The following is a 27865-nucleotide window of genomic DNA, read 5'->3' as shown; positions in this document are numbered from 1 at the left end:
GAGGTTTCTGTCTGGCTGATGGAAGGCTTCGTTTGTGTGTAACAACACCTGGGTATACTCAGACACAGCACTTCCTCCTGCTTTTTCTGCTGCGTTTCATTTGAGGTCAAAGTCGGAGCTGGGAATGACGTCACACCCAAGTTGACCGTGTTCCCGTACAATAAGCCAGAAAGTCAGTTCTAGCCAGGTTAGTCATTGTTAGCCATTGTTAGCAAAACCAGTTGATAACACATTACATGGTATTTTGCGCATACAAACACCATAGCAACATGTCCACTGATGAAGTTGGACAGCACTGTGCGTACGATTGGTTTAATGAGACAAAATAGGACAGAAGTGCTAATAAACAGTGTATTAACACAGCTTTCACACTGTTGATGCACGGAGCAGCCATCTTGGATTTTGAGGTCAGGGTTGGTGAGGTTCTTCTGACTTTCCAAGTCGAAAATCCGACTTCAGAGGAATGGTGCATTCAAATGGAATGTAACTCCATGAGTGTCAACCACAGGTGAGGCTGGGTGACCACCATCCAGCCATGTCTGCTGCGCTGTAGAGTGGGAGGATAAAGTTTGCCATCCTGCGTGCTTCATCCAGCAGCTTGCCAGAATTCTCCTTATTTGTCAGGAAGAAGATACCACAGCGTCTCTACGCTTGATAAGCCTGCAGCATTGAGGCTGTGTTAAGCATGTGAGCAGTCAGCCCCTGTGTGTGATAGAAAACAGGTAATTTTGTGTCTCACCACTGCGAGCCTGTGAGCCAAGTTAGCTGTTGGTGAGGAGGTGAAGCCAACCATGGTACTTCAGCTCATCCTTAGACAGCACAACGAGCTATCAACATTGTTGATGGAGATGGTTAAATCGACTGGATCCTCTTCCATACCCATGTACATGTATTCAGTTGTAGGGAGGATATCATCCATGTGATCGCCCTGTCCTACTGCCTCATCAAAGTTCCCGCCTTCAGGCTCAAACTCCATGGAGGACTTGATGGCTTCAGACAAAAGGGGATCTCTGTGTCCAGCTGAGTTTCCCAGCACCCTCAACAGGAACGCCCCACATCTTTCTAGGATGCCAAGACACACCAGGCAGGCATCGTAGGTATCTGTCTCGGGAAGAGAAAACCTGCAAACACTGGGGCACAGACGTTTTTTTTGTCTTCACAGCTTTGCTAGCTTTGGTAGACCCACTGGAAGAGCTTTTCTTTTTGTCAGGTGTCATTGCACTTGGCAAATTAGCTTGCTAAACAAACTGTTAGCTTGCTAAACAGGTGTGGAAAGTGGAAAGGTGCATGTTAGCTGGGCTGAACGCGGCAGAGACGCTAGGTAGCGGGCTAAACAAGCGCTGTGTAGAGAGCCTTAGTAGTGATGCCTTAGGTAGGGAGCTAGCTCTCCTCCAAGCAGGCAGTTAAATCACTAGCAAGGGTCCTATGAAAGTCAAGTTATACGAGGTAAAGTGCAGTTTAGATTGAGGAGCAGAGACTGTGTAGGGTTATTTGTAGCCCCAGGAGAAGACAGGACTCCTTCTGCCTGGGACAGTCTTGTTGGCCTTGACAGGCGTTTTGAGAAAGGTTCTTAAGGTAGGTCTCACTAGGACACAATCCCCATTCTGTTGTACTGTTGTACCAGGTGTATTAACCAATGGGAACTTAAGCCATGCATAGCTTTATTAGCTCCAGTGTTGCTCGGTATGGACTGCGAATGCTACGAGACAACTGTGTAAGCAAATACATAAACATGCACACAGTCACAAATATTGTTGTATGCACGGAAAATCTTCTAACAACCACAGTCTGGAAACCCACGCACAGAGGGATTACAGACATATCCACAACCGCACTCTCATATAAATACAAACACAGACACACATTAACACACAGACAAATATACAGTGCATGCCAAAAACATTACTCCAAACTCTCCACTCCACTCTGCACAATCCTCTTCTCATACTCACATTTTGTTATTGTCCTTTTTTGTCCTTATTTCACACTCAGCCACCTGCTTGGGAATTTTCTTGTTGAAATGCTATAGGTTTTGTTCTTTTTCTGCATACACATTTTATTGGGAGTTTTTTTCTCCTGAAGTTTGTGGTTGGTGGTGCTGGATAGGATCATCTGCATAGATTAGATAACACTTGCTGTGTCCTTCTAACACGCTATCTTTTGTGTCTTGTGTAGTATGTACTTGTGTTTTCTAGTGCATTCCATCATTTTGTTTGGTGATTGATTGTTGGTTAGTTAGACTGTATCCGCCAACTCTGAATTTTTTTTCATATGTGAGTCTTTAGTACATGCGCACAATGTTGTCTTGCTGATGTTTAGCAGGTTTACCATGTTCACCATCTTAGTTTAATGTATTAGCAAGCTAACATTGCTAATTGGCACTAAACACAAAGTACAGCTGAGGCTGATGTTAATGTCTTTAGTTTTGCAGGTATTTAGTCATAAACCTGATGATGGCTCCAGATGAAAAGTCAGGAGATCACCAAAGTTGTTACAAATCATCCTGAGGGGGACATAAATCCATCTAAATGAGACATTTCAATCAAAACTACAAATGTCAATCTCATGATGGGGCAAGAGGTAAAGTCCGGGTATCATCCTATAAGGACCATGAATGTCTGTATACAATTTTGTTGCAATTCATCCAATAGTTGCTGAGATATTTTAGTCTGGGCCAAAGTGGTGAACTGTCAAACTGACATTGCCATCCCTAGATCCATACTGCTAGTGAGGTTAAAATGTGTTTAGCACTAAAAATCACCCTGTAACACTTCAGTAAACACAAAGAGACAGTGATGGAGTGCAAAGTACAAAAAACTGCACTGCTCATGACCAGGACAGACTTCCACAATCTAATCAAAGAATGGGTCAATAAAAACAGATAGAGTCAGCCTCTGCTAAAGTATTACACAGAACATCTGCAGTGAGTGACCACAAACACTCCACTACAACAAGGACGGTTGAACCTAAGCTGCTAATTGTACACATATGTTCCTCCAGCAACATCTATATTTTGTTAGCTGTTCAGTGATGTAATCCCAAACACTTATGTACCAATGTAGTACCGAGGGATTTTGTTCTGGAACACAGCGCCCGATCACAAGCCGAGCGGAAAAACACTGTACAGAACAGAAGAGTACCTGCTGTGATTCCAGAGTATATACATGTTGACAACGTTGTTACGTTTATTTTTTTAAGAATTTCCCCCCCCCCATCACTAATGTTGATCTTTTCAGCCTTCTTGCTGTTTGTCCGGGATTCTTATGGTGTGTGTATGTGTGGGTGTGTGTTTCTGATGTACAGCTCTTGTGACACATGGCCTCAGGCAGACAGAGTGTGTCTGGAGGGAGAGAGAGTCTTCGATGGGTGGGACTGAAAACAAGTGACGCATGACTAAGAGGCCCAGGAAGTTCCAGCAGGCGGCTGTTATTGCTGAGTGTGTGGGTGTGTGTGTTTCTGAGTGTGTTCATGTGTGTGTTTATGTGTGTATGTGAGTGTGATTCAGGGCCCCAGAGGGACTGTGTGGGGCAATCCCGGCTGGAGTGTCTGGAAAAACTCTATGGAGTGACAAAAGCAGCAGTGTCCCTTGCAGCATATCTGTCTGCTGCCTTGGCTGCAACCTTTTATTGCCTCTTAGAGTGTAATAGAAATTATGCTGTAAAAACTAGGCCCGGGAAAGCAACAAATATTCTATTGTCTAAGTATTTAGATGTATGTGTGCACATACATGCATGTGCAAAGCTACTTAATTAAAGTAACAGGAAGAAATACACTTAGTCACTTCCACCCCTTGCAGTGTTTTATGGCACATATTCAGTTTTCATCCACATGGTAGCAAGAAACAATTTAATATATTTATACTACCTCAAAAGCAGTGTAATGTTTTTTTTGGTCAGTGTATCCCAAATCCAGATTCGAAGTGGCCTAAAACTAGCCTACATAATGGGGAAGGTCCCTCGGTTTGGAAGAGTTGTTTTCTGCTGCTCACATGACCTGTCTCTGACCCGCAGTCACTCACTCCCCAGATTGGATTGCTACAATGAGCATTCGACTGGGATGGTGGTGACGCACTGGGCGCAGAGAGACAATAGCTTACCTCAGCCAGGCAGACATAGCAAACCTCGGTGCTATCAGACCCTCTCTAATCTCAGCCCATGGGACAGCCGTGTCTTTCCTGCTCCCACATGGCCAGATCAGACACAACACCGGGCTAGAGGACATTAGGACCTAACTAGGTTACATTGTGAGCTTTGCTGTGTGGAAACATCCGATCTTGTTATAACTAATCTTATCTATGTAATGTGCTCCAGGTTGGGAAATGAATCAGTTGTTTTACTGTTAGAAATTTGCAGTTGTTTTATTATTAGGCCATGAGAACAAGTGACAGAAAAGATTTTGTTTATAAGACTGAGCTTATAGGGAGGAGTGTGTTGGCTGTATGATATTGGATACAGGCTATAGCTTCACTGTTTTCCTTTCAAAACTGTGGGCCTCCAGTAGGAGTTGCTTGCATCCACATCCACTCTCCTCAAGAGCATGTAACTGGACATATATACATAAAAATCAGGCCAGACGGCTTGAGAGATGTGATTGGCTGATGGGCAGTCGGAAGGGAACTCCTACATACTTTCAGTATGTGGTGCCAAGCAAAAGAGATAGGTACTCCAGACTTGTGCGACACGACATAGCCATCAATCCGCTGTTATGTTTATCACATTAAGGATACCTGTGAAAAAAAAATATTGAGGAAATGTTAATTTACAACTTCAGAAATAAAAACAGACCTGAAAATGAAGTTACATTAATCATTTTTTTCTCCATCCAGTTCTTATGTAAGTTATCTCTGAGACCTTTGCTGCTATCTCAGGGCTGCCAGACAGTCGCCAACAAGAACTTGTTCACATAAAAGGAGACAATGTTTTTCCCATGTGAGATGCTACTTATTTACTGTTTTATTTCTCAGATTTGACACTCAGCTCCAACCACTGCTGTCAAAAAAATCAACAACAAAATACAAATTCACATTTGACAAGATATGTTTCTCAAAAACAGATGCTACACATCATACTACTTTGAAACACTTAAAGTATGCCTGTTGGGCTTGAGAGGTAGTTGACAGGAATCCAGTGGAAAAGTAACATGTGTCAAAATAAATCTAGTGCAATGCCAGATTGCAAAAACACATCTCTGGCTTTCATGTGAACAGAGCTGAACCTGCAGGGATAAGACATGAGTTCAGTGGAGACACAGTGTGGTGATACATGATACACATTTGTAGGGGGTATAACATTAACCAGTTCAGTTCTACAGCTCCCTCCGGGTTTTGCATTGGTATGTGAGTATGAAGTAAGGACACATTAACTAACATATAATATCCTGACTAAAGGGCTCTGCAAAGAAAACTTACCAGTGCTGTATTGTATCCTCAGTCCCTGGCTGCAATGTGAAATACAGTAACAGTTAGTCAACACTTGATACACAAAAGCACCCCCATGTGGTAATATTTTATAAGACACATAGTGGTAGTGGTTTTCAAGTGCAGAGACGTTTATTATTCCGTTTATTATTAGTATTTAAAATAAAATAAGTTGTTTTTTGTTTCCTTATGTTTAAAAGTATTGTAAAACAATTCATTAATTAAATAGAATCCACTTTAAAAAGTATTTAATGATATGATAGCCTATATATGAGCTTTCCACTAATATTCTGCTTTTTTAAAAAACTTCTTGTAGTTATGATGGACATTACCTATTCATACACTACATTTTTAATACAATCTATTATGCAATACAGTCATTTCAATCACATGGTCGTCGTATTTTCTGGGAGGTTAACATTGTCCTCTGCGGTGCTCCGTAGCTCTTCCTCCCCCCTCTACCTTTTTAGTGGCTAAAGATGGCTGAAGCACCTCCATGGCCCAGCCGGTTCTTCTGTCATAGATGCTCGGCAGAGATCAGTCCTCGGCTTCCTGTAAGTACCACAGGCAGAAAGTAAAGGTGTGGACAGTTGAAGAACTAAAAAACACGGTAGTGTCGTTGTTACATTCATAGAAATCGTTGTAGCAGCGGGGTCAACTGATAGCATGCTAACAGCTATTAGCTCGCTCCTACGAGATCCCGTTTATCATTTTAACGCTAGCTAGTGGTGGCTAGCTTGTTATCTAAATACTGGATCGAGCAGCATAAAAAAGATGAAAACGCTTAGTCATTACGCTCAGAATACTGCTGCTTTCCTTTTATAATGTGTTACAGCGTTTGGCGCGGTTATTCTTTGATTACTTTGTTTTTACGAGGCATAGTCTGCTAGCTAAATCCACTTGCAGTTACGTTAACTTAACACATAACACTGTCGCGTCTAGTTACTGACTTCAGCACTTGTTTTGATTAGTGTGACGCCGTTAAAATTAGTCTGCCTTAAGATTTAGTGTATTGTCAGTCGCTTAGGTTACGTGAATAATCCAGACGGTGAGCAGCAACAAAGCCATTGCGTCCTTTTCTTGTTTTGTCATTGACACAAGTGGCATACCTGTCACAGGCTAGAATGATCTGTCATACAGCTGTAAAAGTACCCATCACAATGTCAAAGATCCACTACAGGCTGCTGCTGTGGTCGAATTAACACCTCATACATCTGGGTGCGAATGTTTTAGTCTGTGTTTTAGTTCAAGTTTATTTGCCATTTCAACTATAAAAAATACAGCTGATTGAAGTATGATTTCTCTTAGGACAAGTGTATAAATCAACAAAACATAGAACCCACAAAGACAAAAACATTCACTTATGCACAAGATAACAGTAAACAATTTATAGCAGAATCATTTTTATTGGCCCAGTATGTTTACATGTACAAGGAATTTGACTCCACTTCAGTGGCTCTCAGTGTAATAACACCCAAAACAACAATCTTCAGAAAGATATACCAGGAATGTCTGTAAACAGGTGAAGTACATATAGGTATATATGTGTTCATAGAAACCATTTCATCTGTTTATAGACACTCCTTGAGAGAGAGATGTTTAGGGATCAGAAAAGATCGTCAGAGTTTTGGACTCCCAAGAAATTTAATGTTTTAGTATCACAATAAGTGGGACAATCGGTCACTCCTTCTTTGCTTGATGTTGCCATTTGCACATTATCTCTACAGGCTTTTGTCAGTATCTGTATTTAGTCACGTTTGTTACAGCTATAACTGTGTTAATCAGCAAAATCTAGCACAAACTTAACACTGCTTTTCTGTTTCTTATAGAGCAAGATTGATACATATGAAAAGGATTATACATATATAATAATTGTAATTAATACAACAGTAATTGCAGTACTGACGTTAAGTTTCACAGTTGGAGAAAAATGTACTTCATATTCTGCAAATTAACTTTGTTTTTATTCCTTCCCCAGTTAAGGTTGAGTCTAATGTGCTGGTTACTACTACAGCTTGATTTTTTTGTTTCTTTGTTTGTTAACAGGAGTATACATGTCCAAGATGTGAGTCTGGGTTTATTGAGGAGCTGCTGGAGGAGAGAAGGTGTGTATGAAGTGTATATTAAATTTAGTTTACTTCATGAAAGGTAGCATTTGCCCCCCAATTGTTGTTGTTTAGATAAATTTTGTTGCTTGTGATAATAAATGCCATTGCTAAGCTATCCATAGCAGTCCCTATTGCCCCCCATGATCCTTCATCTCATTTAAAGGTCTTTTCCAGGTTCAGTCAGACTTGTATGAATTAACTTGGTGCATTGACTGCCATACATTTTTCTTCTTCTTGTGTCAGATGGCAGCATACATCTTTTTTTGTTTTAATGTTGCATTACTGTTTTCTATTCTTTATCTTATTTTTCCAGCTATTTTCAATGTGTTAGTCACCTCACCAAGCAGAGTTTTAGATTGGGACTAAACATTTTCCATGAATGTGTAATCAGATGATCAAATGGAAATTGGAAGCAGCAGAACATCGTCATGTATTAGTAATGATGAAAACAATGAAATAACTTGTTCCTTTACTAAGTCAACACATAACTTCCATCTACTATCCATCTCCTGTTTAGTGCTGACAATGGTTCCATGTCTACCATCTCCAGCGGGCCCCAGAACCAGCAACCATTTGAGGTTTTTAACTGATTATTTACTCAGACATCTCTATCACATTGCATTTTATTGTCAACATTTCCTAAAACTGTTTCCATTGACATTTTTGCTTCTCTGGTCAGATTTAAAAGTGAAGTGGACATGACAGAAGTCATTTAGTGCTTGGCGCTTCTTTTACCACTACAGCCTCACTTTAGGCAGAACATTATATTGAATAATTAGGGGGAAGTTGACTTTGTCCTGCCGAAGATGCTTTGGCTTGATGGATAGTGTGGGGTCAGTTTATTGGAAGACTTTTCATCGCAAAATACCAGGGCTGTAATAATACTGTTATCTCAGTGAAAAGGGAAACATGTCTACATGAAGTGTATGACATTTCCATTGAGGTCACAGTGAAAAAAAATTCAATGCTTCAGGTGTGTTATATTGACCATGAATAGTTGTTGATGTAGTAGCTTGTTATTGTAGAGGCTTTTTTACCATAAAGATTACAGCAAATACAGACTCTATATACATCTTTTCTGTCTCCAGAATGCAGACCAGCACTTGTTTACATTCCCTTCTGGCTATGGTCAGTTTGCCCTGGGTGTCTTTGATGACAGCTTCGACTTTGGGGCTGGACTGGGAACCGAGGACAACCGTGATGCTGAAAACCGGCGGGAAAGGGAAACGGCATCACGGCAACGATATGGCGCCAGGCAACCGAGAAGTCGTCATGGTTCAAGACGACAAGCAGGGAGGAATGAGGGAGTTCCCACGTTAGAGGGGTAAGAAATATAGTCTGTGACTTGTGTTGCTGAAGTCTCAGTCTCTGTTGATTTATAACATTTGGCACTGATCACTCTTTCCTCTGAGCTTTATTTCTGACATTCTTAACAGCCCCTCAATACACTCAGCAAAGTTTGCTTTCTCCTTCATTACATCTGTATCATGCTGCATGTTTTTCCTTTTGTAGAATCATTCAGCAGCTAGTGAATGGAATAATTGCACCTACTGCAATGCCAAATATTGGTGTTGGACCATGGTGAGTCTGGCTATGATAACCCAGAAAGCAAATCCTCAACAATATGTGCTTTGTTTCTTCAAGTGTCTAATCCTTCATTGTTTTTTAAAGGGGTGTTCTTCACTCAAATCCTATGGATTATGCGTGGGGTGCTAATGGACTAGATGCTATTATAACACAGGTATTTTTATTTAACCTTTCTATTGTTAACATTAAACTCTAGTGCTATGTTTAACTTGTGTTTAATAAGATTTTAAATATTGTGTAAGGAAATATGTGGTACATTATATGTAACATACTGTATATGTCTCTAAATTTATTTCTGGATCTGTATCTTCTCTCTTCTTTAGTTATTAAACCAGTTCGAGAACACGGGACCCCCACCTGCTGATAGGGATAAAATAAAAAGTCTTCCTACAGTACAAATAACAGATGAGCATGTTGGTAAGTTAATATGTGGCTTCTTTTTTTTCTTCTCACATCTTAGATATACTGTATTATTTACAAATTTGGACAGAAGTATAATTTTCTTCAAATAGATGGTTGTATGCTCTTATTACATTGCAGTATAATTTAATGCAATTACCATTTTGCCTGACATGTTGGTTTCAGCTGTATGATTTCAACAGTTTCTCACATTATACTCTTCTGGTGACACAGACAAGTCTGTAGTCTTATAGAAATCATCCTCTGCTAAATGGTAAAAAAAACAAAATTGCTTTTGGAAATTCAGACATTATCCTTATCTGTTTGATTTATAATTTCCGTAGTTACTTAACACACCCATCACATCAGATCAGATCAGGTTTTAGAGTGCGGGTTATGCAACTGCCACTTTATATAACTAATGACAACTCAGACCAGTAGCATATCCTCCATCCCTCTTTCTGAAAATAAAACATTTGCCATTTCATCTCATTTTAAGTTGGGCTTTACTGTAGCTGATTGGTTGTTGAAGACCATGCTTTTCAGCTAATGTCAGGTCACTATTGGTAAAAAAACACCCAGAACCAGTTGACAGATCATACTGGTATTTATTATCATCTTTATCAGTATTGTATACATGTTCTGTCTTTCAGCTTCAGGATTGGAATGTCCAGTGTGTAAAGAAGATTACAGTGTTGGAGAAAACGTGAGGCAGCTCCCGTGCAATCACATGTTCCACAATGATTGCATAGTACCCTGGCTGGAACAGGTATTATAAATCAGATGTATATATAATTCTCTGTCAACTTAAATATTCACCAGTTGTCAGCTAAACCTGTTGGGCAATAGCATCAGCAATGAGATGAAAACGGCTTAATGTTTTTACCACTTTTCTTTCTCCAGCATGACACGTGTCCAGTGTGCAGGAAAAGCTTGAGTGGACAGAACACAGCCACCAACCCTCCAGAACTATCAGGGATGAACTTTACCTCCTCCTCTTCTTCCTCCTCGTCCTCTTCATCTTCCTCTACCCCTCAATCCTCAAGTTCAACCAGCAATGAGAACTCCACTGATAACTCATAGAAGAACATTTGTCCATCTCACCCTATGAGCTATGAGTCTATAGCTCCTATGTTGCTGTACTTCAGAGCAGAGACCTCCAATGTCTCCCAGCAAATAGGGCAGAGACCTGAGTGCATCTGGCCAGGAGCACTCAGAGGTAAGTGATACATGAGATCCATGTATTTCTGCCAGTCCTCTTGCTCCCACCTTCATCAGGAATCTGAACAAAGGAAGGGTGGAGGCCTGGAGTGCAGCTTCTGACAGGGAGGATGTGGAGAAGCATGGAAAAGGCTTCATCTGCCTGAATCACCTCATACAGGAGAGGAATCCAAAGGTAGAAGACTTGTGACAACAAGACAGTTGCTGTTCATTTCTTTTTTTAAATCTCCAGACTTGTATGATTTAAAATGACCCACTTTTTGCTAATGAAGAAAAAAAAGAAATGTACAGTTATTCTTTTTATAAGTAGCATTCATATCTCACAGATAAGATGAACTTAAGTGCACTGTAGTGCACTGTTTAAGTGTGCACTTGATTTTCTTCATGGTTTGGAGGGATATTACATGTGATTCCTTTAATTCTCAACAAAATTGCAATTATTTTATTGTCAAGATCCACTTGCAGTTTTAAGATAACCAGACCAGATAACAGGTACCATTGTTTGCACTTGAAATAATGCGTCAAATTGCAGTAATTTTGTGTTGTTTAGATAATGATGTGGATAAATAATCATTAATTAATTACACATGTAAGGCATTTTATATTTTATCCTGCAAGCCTAAAAATGTGGATCAGCTTTTCACATTATACACTTAGAAACATTTCGGTGCATTTCTGTATTTTAACTTAAAGGTAAATTAAATATTTTCTAAAGTTGCCAGTTGAAAAACTATTGATTTGCAGTATGAACATGTACAAAAAAACAAGAGAACTAATATTAAAATAAAGATGTTTGGGTGCTATCACTCAAAATACATGTAAATCATTTTCATTGTGTGTGTATTTATACTATTCTTTGAAGGGCTAATTGTCATGAATTTAATATCAGCAACTCATAAAATGGACTTTTAAACATTCTGCTGCAAAATGGACCTCTTGTTTCATGAACTGATTGTAACTATGAACAAAAGTGTTTTAACTGTTTGTAAACTGCCACTGGGACAAAGTCGGTTTTCTTTTGCTATGCTGGTTGTGTGCTGCTGTGGTTTAACACTAGATGGGAGTACAGTAAACAAAACAAACAGGAAATTAAAGAAATTTGATGAATTGGTACAGCTAATGTGCTATAATTGAGAAAAAAATAATAGATTCGAAAATAATAAAATAAACATTTAATGGCAAACAGGCAAGTCATGAGATGTACTGGTCTGTACTGGTCCCAGACCCTTAATGATGTATTAGAGGTTCTTAGAACAACCAAGCATCACTGAGGGAACAATAACATCATTAACAAACACTGCTGGAAGTGTTTTCAATGCATAATAAGATGTTGAGATCATTTTGTGCTTTCAAAATAGGGCTTGGTCCAAAGGAATGCACATAGTAAACAGGTCTATATTAAATCCTTCAATGGGGTGCTTGCCTGCCAAATTTTATCAATAAGGCAATAAATGCAGCTTCCTTTCATTGTTAGGCCATATGGGTGTATTTCCTCCACATTGTACCTCTCTTCTCCCCTTGACTTTAGTTTCAAAGGGCTTCAATCCATAGGGATTGTTGTCATGGACAGAACATTAGTCCAGGTCAAAGGCTAATGGATGCACTGGACTTGTGCCTTTGGGTTTGACTTTACAATGTGAAATCAATGATTCTTTTCTTTTTTTTTTTTTTTTAAGATTGTGGTTAACTGTACAATACGTTTTTGTGCCCTTAGAATAACCTTTGAAATATGACAAACTGTTTGAGATTTAGTTACTCCAGATACAATGTCTAGAACTACCATATTGTTAATATTGTGAATAAGTGTTTTCAATAGCTTGGCAGCTCTTTTTGTCTTTTCATTCTCTTCAGCATGACACATTTTGGGATTTTCTTCCATTCTTTCTTATACATTCACTCAAACTTGTTCAAATTGATTGGGAATATCTAGATAATAATCCCAAATTAATTCCACAGAATTTCACCAGGATTGAAGACTGGCTGGTCAGGAATTTGTCTTATATGTTTTTTTTCATTGTTTCCTTCTACAAATCTCAATTTTATTGACTGTGGGGGGTCCATGGCAAGATTTCTAGAATCGGCATATTTTGTGCTAAAATTTTAATGGTGGGTCTCTCTTTATGTGCTTTTTTTTTATTATTTTTTTTTTTTACAAACTCTAGCTTTGATCCCCATGGTCATCAGTTGCCTTACAAGAAAGAATGGATTTTTTGAATTGTTTAAGTGTCATGTCCTATACCCTCTGAATGAGTTTCTTCTAGCCCGGTTGGTCAGAGTGGATTACATGGTAAAGAAAGTGTTTGTATTTTCTTGTTTTTGTCTAAGTTTCCTAAAGATCGAACCTACACTCCTGTAAGTATCCAGCACATTAGAATTGAATCATGTTCTTACCCAATAATTGTGTCTTTGGATTTTGCACAGTTCCTTGCACTTAATGGCAGTTTTTGCTCTGACATACACTGACATCTTGATGACTTTACTTCAGATACTGTCTTGAAATAACACGTTAGACTTGTGAATGTGTAATATAAAATATTTTGAGTAGTTAGAAATGTGCTACTGAATAGTGACATGATTCATATTTTAAATTTAATCAATCTTTGCTCCTCTTAAGCTCAGACATTGCCTGTCAAAAGTATCTTTTTTTATGTACTATCTTTTTGTTGAGTTTTTGTAAAAAAAAAAAAAAATCTGCGTGTTTAAATATGAATCAGGCTTACGGTTTGCTAAATTACATAAACATATGATCATTAAATAGGTTTAAATGGCTTAGGTGAAGACCAATGTAACTCATTTGACGTAACCACGCCTCTAAATAATACGTCATGTGTACGTGCTTATCAGGGCGTATGCGTGAGGTGCAACTAGAGGACGAGCAAGAGCAACTACAGCGGTTCCAGTGTCGGACATTCAGCTTGTACATCCTGCTGGAAGTTCGCAAGGAGAGAGGGGAAATCCTGCCCGCTGCAGCGTTAGTTAACGTTGTATTTATTCGACGGTCTAGTAATCTAGATTATCAACGATGAAGTTACTTTGGGCTGTCAGTGCCCTTCTGTTGTGCTGTTGGCGAGCCAATGCGTCCACAGGTAAGATTTTTGTCAGCCATGTTGGTTGAAGATGTAGACTTTACCCTGACTACGGACATTTAAAAATGTTGATTCAGCCTCTGGATTTGACGGCGTTATGATAGTGATGTTTTTTTCGATGTCGAATACCTCCTTCGACAGCTATTAATACAAAATTTAAAACACGTTATCCAGCGTCATGAAGAAACAAGCTCATATTAGCGTCAGTAGGCGTAAGTTAGCTTCATAGCTAACGACGTAAATTGCAGTTCTGAAAACCCTTTCGGACGATTGACCGACCATTTCGTGACTAACGTTTACAAAAAGCAGTAACGGCGAATGTGTGTGTGTGTGTTATTTTTTCGAACAATTGTCTTTTTCTGTTATTCTTTTACTGAAAGGGATTTTGATGTTTGCCGAACGTTGGCAAATGTAACCGGTCATGTGAGCTCTAACGTTAATAATCGTGTGATGGTTTGCTGTTGTTGACAGTTTAAGTTGCCGTTGCGTAACGCTACGAAGGCTTGCTATCCATTAGTAGTTAACGCCAGGTCAACTGTCGTTTTCACTGACCTAGCTAGGCCACGTTCTTCAATACCGCCATAATGCTAAAACAATCCTAGTTTCAACCGTATGACTTTCATTTTTTGTCAGTGTCTCCAGCTTTGTGACAGCCGGCTCGCAGTATGGACAGCCTCCCCCAATGAGCAATAACTGTCTTGTTCTGATTAAACAGTCATCTTTGAGTTAACCAGTAGGCCCAATCTACGTCAACTGTCATAATATAGCATCTCGAGCTGTTTCCCGCAACTTGTTTTTAGTGCATTCACATTTATTAAAGTGTTGCGAGCCTCCACGTGTCGGGGCCTGTGCTTCCTATCAGTTTATCCACCTGGATTGCCATTATAAAACAATTAATAAAGAGCTGACTAAGTTGAAATTAATTATTAGGCAAATGACAGCCATAAAAACTGAGGAGTCACTGGTAAAAACATGCATACCACTAAGAATCAGATGGAAGTGATGGTCAAAGGTACTTTGAATATCTTTTTATATCTTAGTCTTAGATAATATCTAAAGATAATATCTTATTTATCTTTAGTAATCAGTGAATATCTTAAGTATAGATTATAAATTGGCCTAACAACTGTTGTCTGTCTTTTTTTTTTTTTTTTTTTTTTTTTGCTCAAGAGTATCCCAATGAGCCTGAAAGCCTCAAAATATGGTCCACACATTACACAACATCTACATCTAGGCGGCAGATTCAGTAGATGTATTCAGTTGTGTAAAAATGTTCTTGTTTTTATCACCTTAATGACATTAATACTTTTGTTACTATTTGAAATTGAGTAAATTTGAAATTCCCTTGATAAACTAACATTTTCTTCAGTATTGCATTTGACAAATTGGGGAGTCACCCACTGTAAGTAGACGTAAAAGTACCCTGAGTCATTTTGCCCTTTGTGATTTCATCACCTCAAGGAAGTGAAGAAAGCGGTGCACGTAGAAATGAAATATGCTCTTTAGTCATATGTACCCTTTATTTGACTTTGTTTTCTAAATCATGGGTAAAACATTACCTTTATTTTGCAGACAATACGTACCAGCAACCAGACTGTTAATGAATGTTTTTTACTTGTGCACTTAAGTGAAACGCATATAAAGAGATACAACTCAGGTTATCCTGCTTTGGATTATGACAGCCTGGAGTAGATGAGGAGTAAAATTAGATTTCCCTAGAGTTTCAGCTTCTTCTCGAGCTTAACTTTGACATTAAAAGTAGGTTACTAGGCAGACAGGTAGACAAGGCTACTATGTCTGGAAAAAGGCAGGAAAAGCCAGTTTTTCCACATATGCTTGTTACTTGAGTTTTAGTCCCAGTAATTTAGCAAATGATGTTTAATAAGGACTCATTTTGGTATTAACCACCATTTGAGACTCCAGCTGCTTAACCTGCTTTCACCTAAATTATCCTTAATCATGATAAAAGCCTGTGGTCTAAGCAGTAGCACTGATACTGAGGTGTGAGTTAACATCCCTCTAACAGTAATGACAAATGTGTGCTGATCCATCACAGATGAATGATTACATTGGTTGGTACACTCCACATATATGGACAAAATGATCAGATGAAAAGATCAGGCCACATCCAACGGATTTATATGGGTTTAAAGAGAGAAATATCTCACCCCCTCACATGAAGTGGTTTATGTCTAAGCAGTGACCATACAAGGCTGAAATGAAGGCTTGAAACAGCCCCCTTAAACAATGTGTTTGTATCCTTGAGTTTTCATTTCTTTCATCATGCTGGAACAGCTGGCATCCATTTTCTATTCGAAAGGACATTAAGTTGTACTAGCTATCCCTGTTCAGCTGGAAAATGTCAATATTTTCCGTTAAGCGAGTTTTGAAAGTGGCCTGAGGATAACATGTTTCTCCCTTGTCTTTTCACGAGGCTGAGTAAATGCTGAGTTGTTAATTTTCAACCAGCTGGCTGAATGGGGAAAAACGAACACAGGCTTTCTATGAAGATAAAGCATGTATCCCCATAGTTTGGGTTTATTTGCCCCTTTCTACATTTTTGTTCTTAACAAATATGGTATTGTATGAGATAAAATATTTAATCTTTTTTCCTTTATGGTAACCTTATTAATTTTCATCCCTTTTTTTTTTTTTTGCATTTGTTTAGGCCATTGAGCTTGTTGTTGACCATCGCTAAACATAATACTGACTTTGGAATTTGTCTTCTGAAGGGGCTCAAAACACATGGAGCAGATTCTCATGTTATAGAGTAACAGGTTATAGGCGGTAAATTATACTCTCAAGATTCTTGTGGCTTGCACCTAATCACAGTTGTGACTGGGACCTTGACTATATTTAATGTTGAACTTTTGTAAAGCATGTGGCATGAAGTTGACCTTTGGTAATAGTGGAGAGGTAACCCAAAGCTAAACACGTTACATGATACACATGTAACTGGGGTTCTTGTTGGCCAGTCTTTGTTTTGCGTTAAATTGATATCTGCTGTTTTTCATAAGTTAGAGATTGTTGGGTTTTAGCTCTTACTGTGCTGTTGTTTTTCTTGTTGGCGCTGGGTACCGTGGGGCCAGCGTAGGTTTTGCTCTGGTTCGTGTTAGTCTAGTATTGTTTCTGTGAGGAGGGGCGCAAGCTTACGGCCTGTTGGCCTGTGGTGTGAGAATTCCTCCCTGGACCCACCTAAATGTATAATTACAGATGCACTGACTGCAATTTTCTTGTCCGATTGCATTTTTTCTTAAGTCTGACCAGCTGATTCCAACTTTGTCCAATTCCGATTTTTTTCTTTTTTTTTTAATAAATAACTATAATTGACAGCATACACAAACATTTTTGCAACTTTTCTTTTAATGGAAAACTCAGTTGTATGTTCATAAGAAAACATTGTTATATAAAACATTAACAGTGTTTGGTTTTCTAACAACATGATGAACTTTTAAGTTCACTGAATTCAACTCAAACTAAAAATACCAATAAAATATTTGCAGATAAACCCTGGTGGGTGCCAGAAACTACTTTCCCACCCTTTTTCCACATATAATATTTTGTCATTTCCTAAATATTCTTTTTTTAGTATAATCAAAAAACACTTTACTTATATAGCAAATATCAAGTCTCATGTCATTTTAATAGTGATTTGTACCACTCAACGGGTGTACAGTTTTTTCACTCTGCTCTACTTATTTGGTCATCATATCTAGATTAATAATATTTATCAGCTGTATTAATTCAAATTTACTATTTTATATTTTTCCCTACAGATTGAAACACAGCAGGATTTATGTCATTGTGTCAGAGAAAGAGGTTAAATTAATTAAATATAAACAAAAACAGCAGCAGTATTAACAGCAGAGTCACACCTCAGCTGATTTTCAATAAAACAAACCTTTTTTAAAAAGTAAAATAACCTGGTTTCAGGTAAACTGTGTGTTAACAGCTGAAAACGTTCCGGTGTGTAAACTCTTTGTTTTATATATAATATATAGGCTATTTTTGGGCTGGACCGACTCATCATCTGTCCCATCTTGAGCAGACCCGGGATGGTCCGGATCGTTGCTTAGCTAAACACACTAACCACTGTCGGGTGACACTTGGCTCATCAGAGAAGAGTCTATCAGTCTAACATGTTATGTGCATGTGCGAAAGCTTTCATGTTTTTTTTTTTTGTTCTGTTTTTTTTTTAAATTTAATTATGTGATTTGCTTTTCATTTCAACTTCATCTGCTTTGCTTTTCATATTTTGTTTCATTCATTGCATATTGTTTTGAATTCACAGGAATGCTATTGGATGCTTTTAATGTTTTTGTTATTTCTTTTGTTCATTTGCTGTGATCATCTGTAGGGATGTCTCCATCAAGCTTCTTTACCAACAATTCCAACATCTAGTATTAATTGAGTAAAGTAAGGTTGGCAGTAGGGCTTTGTCATCTGGTGTACAACTGGATTCAAAGCCTTGAATTTGCTTACAACTATATAAAGGCTCTTAATTTGTTCAGTTAAACTGACCATTGATAGAAGATTAAGTTCATCACAAATAGGCAATGTATATCACCCCAAACCTATCACTAGTCTGCCCTCATAGTAATATCAGTATTGATCAATACAATTCAAATAGAAAACAGAATCACAAACGACAGCCTCCAAAATGAAACGTTGAATTGACATCTCTTTTAAAAAGCCTTAACAAAAACCTAATGTTTAGAACCCATTTGTTTTAGACAGAATTATTTTTAGGTAGATGTACATAAATTGGAAGCTCAGGTTGGTTCGGGTCATCCCTACTTGTCTTTTTTTTGTTGCATTTCTCATTTTTGTCTTAATGGGTCAGAGCACCAGGAATGATCAAAACATTTCCAAAATAATTGGTTGGACATGTTGCTCTGATCTATGCCTTTTCTATGTGCTTACTTTCATATTTTAGTTTTATTAACTTTGTTTTTTTTTTCTTTCTCTTTCCTACTTGCCTGTTTTTCTTCCATCACTGCCTTTTTATCACCAATTCATGAAATCACCTGGCTTGCTTTAAATCAACCACATCCAAAATCTCTTAAAATCTGTCTGCTGGGCTGACTGTAAACGGTGCTCAGCGGGTTTTATCAAGTCTCCCCTCTCTCAGACGAAGCTGATTAATGACAGCGCAGAGCTGCATTGCGAGGTAATAGGGAGCCCCATTCCTGAGGTGCAGTGGTGGTTTATAGAGGGCGAAGAGCCCAACGAGACCTTCACCCAGCTTTTTGACGGGGCACGTGATGACCGTGTGCAAATAAATGCCACATATATTACACATGCCACTAGTACCATTCACCTCACTAGCCTCACCCTCGACGACTCAGGCACTTATGAGTGCCGCGCTTCCAACGACCCCGACCGCAATGAACTGAAGAAGACGCCAAAAATCAAGTGGATCCGCTCGCAGGCAAACATTATTGTGATCGAAAGTGAGTGGCAGAGGAAGCATGAGGAGACTCAGGTCAAAGTAGCTTGGCTGTTATCTCCTCATTAGTGAAGTCCTGGACATTCAGCTCCTGTTACACTCAACTCCCATGCTTCCTGGTCCAATACCCTGCTCATCCCGCTTCACCCCGTATACACACTCCCTCTCCTCTCCTGAAAAACGTCCTGTAGTAGAGCAAAACCTGGTCATTAAGCGTAGCCGGGCTGCTCCCTAATCCTTTTATTACCTGATATAGAATATGTCTTCAGTCTGATGCCTTTTTTTTCCCCATGTCAAGGCTTAGGTACCATTATGATGGGTTTCTTGTATATAATACTGGTCATAAGGTTGGAAGTCTGCAAATGGCTCATGTTGGAAAATTATTGTATGAAGAAAGTGTGAATATTATCAAAAGGAAAAACAAAAAAGGGGGTCAGGTAACTTGATTAGTATTGCTTCTTGGTAGAATTTGCTAGCACTTTCCTTAATTGATACTAACATTGGCAATACCCCTTTTATTTGTAGACCCGTAGACCATTCCTCTGGCTTATAGCCTACTAAACTGTAATCACAGAAGATGGCAACTCATTGTATCTAAAGTTATATACTCAGCCATGGGGCATCTTTCTGCCTTGTGGTCCAGTATTATTTTTGTCACTTTGGAAGAATTGGTCAGTTTCTTCACCCATTTGAAGCAAAAATACTTAATTTAAAAATTCTTAAATTTTTATCATGCAAATGCCAATAAATTCCCATCTTGTTGCTTCTTCTGCATGTGTTTTATTAAAAGATCTTTTCCCCTTGACCTTGTTGTAGGCTACTGTATCTATTAGCTTTCCAGTACAACTCCTATTCTTCCCTCCATTCTACTTTTGGTGTGGGACGATCTCCCCATTTTGGGGAGCTCTTTCCACCTTTCTTGGAAAGTTCTGTGTATTTGTACAGTACTTGCACTTGTGTTGCACTGTCTGATTGGTGAAAACCATAGCAGTTTTCCCTCCCAAACTTGTTAAGGTGAAGGAGAATGTTTAAGATTTTGTAGGCAGTTTTTAGCCTAATATATGGTTGATCACACTCGACAGTTGTCTCAACAAAAATGTCTTATTCTAAATCATATTAATACCGTGGGGACTATTGTTGACCTATTCCATATCAGAGGGTGAGCGTTGAAATTAACAGAAATACTATGCAAATTGATATTTATTTTGTGTATATATAAAGTACTTATAGCCTAAATGAAATAAATTGCAATATTTTCTTAGTATGTCTACCAGCTGTGTATGAAGTGGTAGATATTATTGCATGGCAGCCCTATGATGTTTTGTTCCATCAAATATGTCATTTTTTTAAGGACAACTGTTGAGTGTCATGAGACAAAATGTGAATTAAACAAAGCTAAGCTGAAAAATTATCCGCAGAGGAAATGTTACTGTCCTGTATTTCTAACCCATTTCGGAAATATTGAAGTGCTGTTAGTCCTTGTTTTAGATGTATATGGAAAATAAGTTCAAGGGAATACCTTAAGGTCAGTATTCAGTGATTAAGTGTACAAGTTTAAGGGCAGCTATTCATGTCTAAATCTGCAAACATTTAGGTTCATGCCAGTCAACTGAAATTCATATTTTAGGATATTTTAGTGAGGATGATAAATAATGTATTTTTCCCCGCTCTGTGTTTGTCTTAAGCCCCAAACATTGTTGCCGAACCTCCTGAGGTTAGCAACCAGACCGCTGCTAGGCTCACCTGCAATTTGACGGATTCCAACCTTGTCATCAAGGGCTCCCACTGGAAGCACAATGGCAAAATCATTGAAGATTCCAAATCCACCGATTCCAATCCAGTCATAGTCCTCAAGTGAGTATCTACATCTACACAAGTGTACCATATGTGCAGGTCTGCCCTGCATTTATTATAGCACAATAAAGGCGCTCATCTTCTGATTATAATATAAAATGTACTTTGTCTTGAATGTGGCAGTGTTAATATGCTGTTTCCCACTAGCTGGTATAGAAGAAGAATTTTTTTTTTTTCTGAGAGGTCTGTTTATGCTTTTGGACAACAGTGCAATTCACTGATTAGCAATTTTAAATGGATGAACCATATAAGTCTAAGCCTAGTTGGTTTTAATACTTCTAGATGCTGTATTGTTTGAAAGACAAAGCGTTATTGATATAGATGACATTCAACCATTTCTCAACCTAGAAGAGAATTATGTTTGCCTTTTCATGTCTTGTTTGAGCCTTGATTCAGTCTTGTTTGTCCTATGTTATGACTATGTTATGTTGTCCCTTTCTGTTACTACAGTATATTGCCGTCTCTATCCTCTTTCTCTCGCTTTTCTGTCATCCCTCCCCCTCTCCCTTTTTTTTCCCCCCTCCTGCCCTGCTGCCTCCATTAGCAGCAGAGCTAGGGGCACATTCAGGCATTCACTGCTCTTGATTAGCAAAGAGATGGACCGTGCAGACGTGCAGCTTTGCCGGTAGTCTTGGCAGCAGGGATAAGCGCCCCTAGCAGTGTGCTCACTTGCCCTGACCTTAATTCCCCATTAGACAGAGCAGGCAGGACTGTATGGGACAGCAGCACCAAACAAAAGTGGGATTGTCATTACCAGGGGAAATTTGAATATTTGTTGCATGGACAGGCAGCTTTTACTTTTACCCATTACATGGAGTTCTCAAATACTTGTAGATTAATTTATATTATTCTTTCCATAGTTTGGAGAAGATCACCTACAGTTCTGGTGGAAAGTATGATTGTGTGTTCGAGACTGATCCAGTGGTGCTGCAAACAATTGAAGTCAAAAGTAAGTCAATTATTGAATATCACACATCATAGTTGCTTTCATGGGTCATTTCAAAGCTGCTGTCTGTGTTTGCATTTGATTTGTAAGTAACATGGTTGCAGATGTTATGTTTCTTGTAGTTATAGATTATGTAGCCTGTAGATGATGTATGTATACGTAAAGAATACACTTGACTGCAAGAACTAATACTTCAGGCAGCCATTTTCCAGGAAGCATCATATGATCTATGTTTTTATTAATAGTTAGTTCTGATAATTTAGGTGATTGGTGGTCTAGTCTATAATCTGGGTGTGGCTATTTGTTCTTCAAGGATTATGCATCAGTGAGCTATTGATACTGCCCCACCAAGTTACTAATTTGCATACAAACAAAAAAGAAAAAAAAAAGTTTGTGGTTGATGTAGAGACATACGTAATTGGAACATCCGCAATATCAGAGATTTGTAAGATACTTAGTGTATATGAGCACTTCACATATAAGGAAAATCTGGAAATATTGCTTTCAATTCTTGGTTTCAAATCCTTATGTGAGGTAGCTTCTTCACCCAGGATAAATGATAAAGGGCTATTCATCAACTGAATTCACAAATTTTCATATTCTAATTTGCATATGGATTTTTCTTCTTGCTGTAGCACTTCCCCATGTTGCAGCCTACAAGCACTCTGAGCATGGCAACGAGCAGGACAAAGGTGTGATGGCCTGTGTGAGCCATGGCTACCCACTGCCCACTGACTGGACCTGGTACAAAGAGCAAGATGGCACCCAAACGGTATGCATCTCTCAAACTTATGATTTTGATTAAAAGCTTAAAGGGGACTTATTATGCTTTTCCCTATTTTCAATCATATATAATGTTGGATATACATATAAATAGTGGCCAAAGTATCAAATAATGAGGTAAATGTACATATCAAGTAATGAGGTAAATGTATGTAGAAGTAATCCCTGTGAGCAAAAAGCACCGGCCTCAGACTGCTCTGAACCCTTGGTTTCCAGTGGGTTTCTTTTTTCTACTTTAAGCCCGAGCTGACGTTGGCTCGTGATGGATTTCTTTATAAGGTCATCTGCTCCACACACAGTGTGCAAGTTCACTGCTCTGCTAACATTTTGGCAATTTTCCATAGTTTTGGGGGTAGTCACACTGAGTCATGACTCGAGCTGGCACGCTGTGAGTGTTTTTCCATAATCAGCACTGCAGAATAAAATAAATTGTTTACCTGTTGGAAGTGTTCTGGTTGTCTGCAACTCTTCATCAAACATCATCATCACTGTGTCTGTTTCTGCTTGTACTATTCCTCCCTGCATTATTTCTAACTGATCCGCTGAACAAAGAGCTCAAAATTTCACTGCATCTTGTTGTGTCGACCGATTTTTAGCGCTGCTAACGAAACTCTGCTAATTCAGTGAGGAACGTGTTTCATTTCCTGTAAATTCTTTAAGTCTCCTGTTGTTGTTTAGTCATTGAAAGGATTTTAATATGAAGTGGGAAATGTTGGGTTTGCATTAGCGACTGCCTGTTAAGAGACAGAGGCTGAACTGAGGGGCTGCATAAAGGGCCAGTATAAGATAAATATGGAGTTTTTTTAACTGTGAATCATGCAAAGCTACTCTGGGAGAGTCCCAGAATAATAATAAAGAGCTGGAAATGAGCATAATAGGTCCCCTTTTAAAATGATTCATATGTTTTCTAAGCCAGAGGAAATGAACCCAAACTTTTCAATCACCATTTACGCATATTGTGATGGTGTGTCACTCATGAATGATGTATGTCCAGTACTCCAAATGTAAAATAAAATGTTTAACGGAATGGTTACATTTGTTTGTGTTGCTAACTTGTTGCTTAAACACAATCCTCAGCCTATCATCAACGGCACTGGTGACAAATATGAGATCAAGAGCACCCCTAACAAAACCACTCTGATCATTGATGACCTGAGCATCGAAAACGACATTGGAGACTACATCTGCTTTGGAAGTAATGAACTCGGCACGAGCAGTGACAGGATCCACCTGCGTGTCCGCAGTCGCCTGGCCGCTCTCTGGCCCTTCCTTGGCATTGTGGCTGAGGTCATCATCCTGGTGACCATCATCCTCATCTATGAGAAGAGGAGAAAGCCCGATGAGGTCAATGACGGTACGTATGCCACGATACCTACACTACTACATGTTAACTCTAAGGCCGTGTTCAGACCGACGTCAGCACTGCGTGATCAAACGCTGTCTATTCATTACTTTCAATAAAACCACTGTGTTGACATAGTGAGGATGTCTCATAGTTCCAGCAAAAAAAGGTGTCATCGGCGAATAAGATGAACATCATCCAGCATGGCACTGGATTTGCCATCATTAAAACATAAGATGAACTTACGACTGTTGTGATAACTTGGCACAGTGAGATGTTTTTTCAAGCGGTGCAGTGTTTTGGTGTTTAATAAGTTTTCAAATGTATGATAGATATATTTAATCATCGGCAACACACTCCACCAGTGCTGTCCCTCGTCGATTTTTTTTTTGTTGTTGTTGATGTTTTTTTTTTTTTCTAATAAATTGCTGTATTTGGTCTGAACACTCACTTAGAACTGAGATTTTTCATCTATCATCTGGCAATGGTTGAATTCCAAAAAAGAAAAAATACCCTCATACCATTGTTAGCTGCCTGAATAGCTATGAAAATATCCACCAGAAAGTAAATATATATTTGCAGGTGGTTATGGCCTTTTCCAAAGCTGCACTCAACTTTTTTTGGGCAAGGTTGGTCCTCAGTTGTGGCTAAAAGAACGTAAAGAAGTCTCTTTCAAGTCATTCCACTTCTAACAGGACAAAATGATTAAAACTGCAGACTTTGTTTACTGAACTGTGAGTTGAGAAGATTTGACGCCCCCCAGTGGCAGGCTGGAGACTATCAAGGCAAATCATTGCTCTGGAGGTGGAGATGTGTCTGTAATGTAGTTGCATGTATTCAATATGAACCCTTATTGTCTTTGGTTTTGTCATTATTTACATTTTTAAAGTAAAGATCAGGAATCGGCTTCCGCCTCTGTGTAAACAATCTGTAATAGATTATACTATTATTTTTATTATTTACATTTTTACTTCTCTGTTCGCTGCTGATTTTGCATTTTGGTAAGTGAACAAAACTGCATGTCAGACTGAAGTGGTTGAGCTGAGATGACCGCGTGGATTAAGCTATGGGAGTCTGAATGAACTGCTTTCTTGGTCACCACTTCTAAGAGGAATGTGCTCAAAGATTTGGTCACTCTTTCACTGGCACTGCAATCTAAATATAGAGCAAGCTTAAAATGTTTTCTTCCCACTTCATTTATTGGTCCATAACATGTGTTTGAGCCAATGAAAGAGTCAAATTAGACACTCAGTCTAGTGTAATGGTTTGACATGAAATAGGGTAGGTTGAACAGTGAGAGGTTTCAGCATTCTGTCTGCATGCCTTCTGCATCTTGTACTTTTATGCATGATAAATGATAGGCATCCCTCTTATCAAGATCAGTTTACCATTTACCATTTGTCTCATTCACTCTTGGCCTTGGGGATAGCCTATACTCTTTGCCTTACTTTGTGAATACATGCTCTGGTGTGAATATTGCCACTATACATGGCAGGATGTGTGTTAGTGCTGCACAATTCACAGATGTTTTTATCTCGATACGATCTCTGCAGTGTTCCTTTGCTTGTATTGCATGAGCCTCTGTGATGCTAAGGGGTGACTCTGGACATAGAGTTCATGAATGGCAATTTTCAAATCGTATTACAGATTCATTTAAGATACATAATTTTCTGTTAAGTGACATAATTTCTGTTTTATACAACACAAATGATTGTGTGTAGAATTTCTTTCCAACTGGTTTTCTAAGGATTTTGTTGTATCATTCATTGTCAGACAGGTGGGCATGCTTCATGTTTAGTTGGATTTTTATCATAACCTCATTGGAATCATGTTGCAGAAGATGTCATGTTATGACATTTGCTACCATCATCAGTGAGGGTTGGGGTGGCATGTGTTTCTCACACCAATCACAGACATGTAACTACTTAACCTGCTGTCAACTGACTCTTGTTTTCTTTTGCTTTTTATTTGACCACTTACTGCTGTTCAGATGATGACTCAGGATCCGCTCCTCTGTAAGTACAGTCTACGTGAGAGCTTCATAACTTGAATGTCGCTTTACATTTCGGCTTTTGTCGCAGAACTCATGTTTTTGCTCTATGATGTGTTTCAGGAAGAGCAATTCTACTACAAACCACAAAGACAAAAATGTGAGGCAAAGGAATTCTAACTAGAAGCTGAAAGAGGTGCGTATCTAAGAGGGATTAAAATGTGAAAACTAGTTAGATACTGCCCTTGAACAACATATATGACAGACCAGATGTCAGATTTTTATCTTGATTGTGAAGAGATTTGAAAAAAAAAAAAGTTCAGTGAAAGTTTTTCACTCATGTCCCGTTTTTTCTCTCCTAGATAGACGTCCAGATGGCAGTCCAAGACTCAGCTGTTGTGGCACATTATATTGTGCACCCTGCAATTTTAAGTACCTTTTTTGTGCTTGAGTGTTAATGTAATAAGCTGACTGATTTTCTCTTTGTTTTATTTTCTTCTATATTCTTCTCCACATCGTGCAGCCAGAGAACATAGTGTGAAATACTTTCTGCTTGAGGCCATGGGGCAAATATTGCATGAGTTTAAAATGCTGTTCTAGCAAAGTGTGTGTTTGTTGTAAAAAACATGAGAATGTTCACGTGGGGAATGCCTAGTTTGTGGTTATTTTCTGTTCATGCTAATGCTTCCTACGCTGACCACACAGGTGTCAGTCTTTTGATTTTTCTATCCTCAAATTTGGAGTAGTTACTTGTAAAGCAGCACAAATTGTGTTTTACAGGATCTGAAAACCTTTTTATCATGATGCATCACTGCCGTTTCTTATAACGACAACTTAAGTGTGTGAATTCACTTTTGATCTGTCCCTACACCATTACAAAAGTCCCTTAGCAGAGTTTTATACTTTGCCTTAACAAGCACCATTTCTCCTCTGTCTTTTTGCATTTTGTTTCCTCTTACACAATTTAAATGTGACTAAAATTAAATGCAGAAATGATTAAGATTTAATGTCTGCTAGGGTTTTTTTGCCATAAGAAATTACAGTTCTTTTAGTGGGAAAGCAGTGTCTTGTAAATCATGCTTTTTTTTTCCTTTTCCTTTTCAAATCATGTAAATTGAAGTTTTATCACTGTTTTTGTTGCTGTAGTCACAGCCACAGTAAAAAAATCTACTGTAATTGTCTATTAAAATCTAAGGACCAAGTGCAAAGGAGATGTAACATCTGTTGCTTCTGTTGAATGCAACTTAAACACTACGCACTGATGTTTAAATCTACAAACATTTACTAAGATGTTTTTTTCTTTTTAATTTAATGTGATCTAAGAAAAAACAACAACAAAACACTTGTGTGTGATTGTTGGAACATCGTCTCTGTTCCCTTCACTGTATAGATGATTCAGAAGCCATATGTTCATTTAACCTGAGTAGTGTTGTGATTGGATGTTACCATTTCAGAATTATACAAATAAAATGACCTTGTCAGAATTGTGTAAATTGTTGTACCTTCCAGCTACATGGAATACCATCTGTTGTACAACTTGCACAAACTGAATAAAGGTATTGATTTTACATGTCTGTCGACTTTGCCTAAAAGCCATGTGTACAATGAGGTGTTGAATCTTAGTTAAGCCATAGTTATTTCAAGTAACACAAAATAATTCTTTTGTAAAAGTGTTATGAGAAAA

The 27865-nt window shown here is 38.5% G+C and overlaps 2 protein-coding genes and 1 long non-coding RNA gene across 5 annotated transcripts; 2 read left to right on the top strand and 1 right to left on the bottom strand.

The window, feature by feature from the left end:
• Positions 1-26: 26 nt before the first annotated feature.
• On the bottom strand, positions 27-5963 carry LOC137187985 (uncharacterized). The gene is made up of 3 exons (XR_010929303.1): positions 5879-5963; positions 5408-5436; positions 27-4726 (listed from the first exon to the last, which is right to left on the bottom strand). It is a non-coding gene; the product is annotated as an uncharacterized lncRNA (long non-coding RNA).
• LOC137187982 (E3 ubiquitin-protein ligase RNF126-like) lies at positions 5870-11727 on the top strand. Its single transcript, XM_067597304.1, has 9 exons — positions 5870-5970; positions 7463-7521; positions 8042-8102; positions 8613-8848; positions 9037-9105; positions 9196-9265; positions 9435-9528; positions 10164-10279; positions 10414-11727. Exons 1-9 carry the CDS (start codon positions 5896-5898, stop codon positions 10591-10593), a joined length of 960 nt encoding a protein of 319 aa, XP_067453405.1. The 5' UTR covers positions 5870-5895; the 3' UTR covers positions 10594-11727.
• Positions 11728-13582: 1855 nt separating this feature from the next.
• On the top strand, positions 13583-27749 carry bsg (basigin). 3 transcript variants are annotated; one of them, XM_067597307.1, is made up of 9 exons: positions 13583-13817; positions 18920-19270; positions 20952-21120; positions 21981-22069; positions 22702-22838; positions 23927-24203; positions 26182-26206; positions 26305-26377; positions 26544-27749. In XM_067597307.1, the coding sequence occupies exons 1-8, from the start codon at positions 13754-13756 to the stop codon at positions 26363-26365; spliced, it is 1173 nt and encodes a 390-aa protein (XP_067453408.1). In that variant the 5' UTR covers positions 13583-13753; the 3' UTR covers positions 26366-26377; positions 26544-27749. The 3 variants fall into 3 exon arrangements, with proteins under 3 accessions (XP_067453408.1, XP_067453407.1, XP_067453406.1); XM_067597306.1 differs by lacking the exon at positions 18920-19270 and having other exon boundaries at positions 13588-13817; positions 26548-27749; XM_067597305.1 differs by lacking the exon at positions 18920-19270 and having other exon boundaries at positions 13588-13817.
• The last annotated feature ends 116 nt before the right edge of the window (positions 27750-27865 follow it).

The sequence above is a fragment of the Thunnus thynnus genome, chromosome 8 (genome assembly GCF_963924715.1).
Source record: "Thunnus thynnus chromosome 8, fThuThy2.1, whole genome shotgun sequence".
Classification (NCBI taxonomy): domain Eukaryota; kingdom Metazoa; phylum Chordata; class Actinopteri; order Scombriformes; family Scombridae; genus Thunnus; species Thunnus thynnus.
This window is presented reverse-complemented; position numbering and strand designations above follow the sequence as displayed.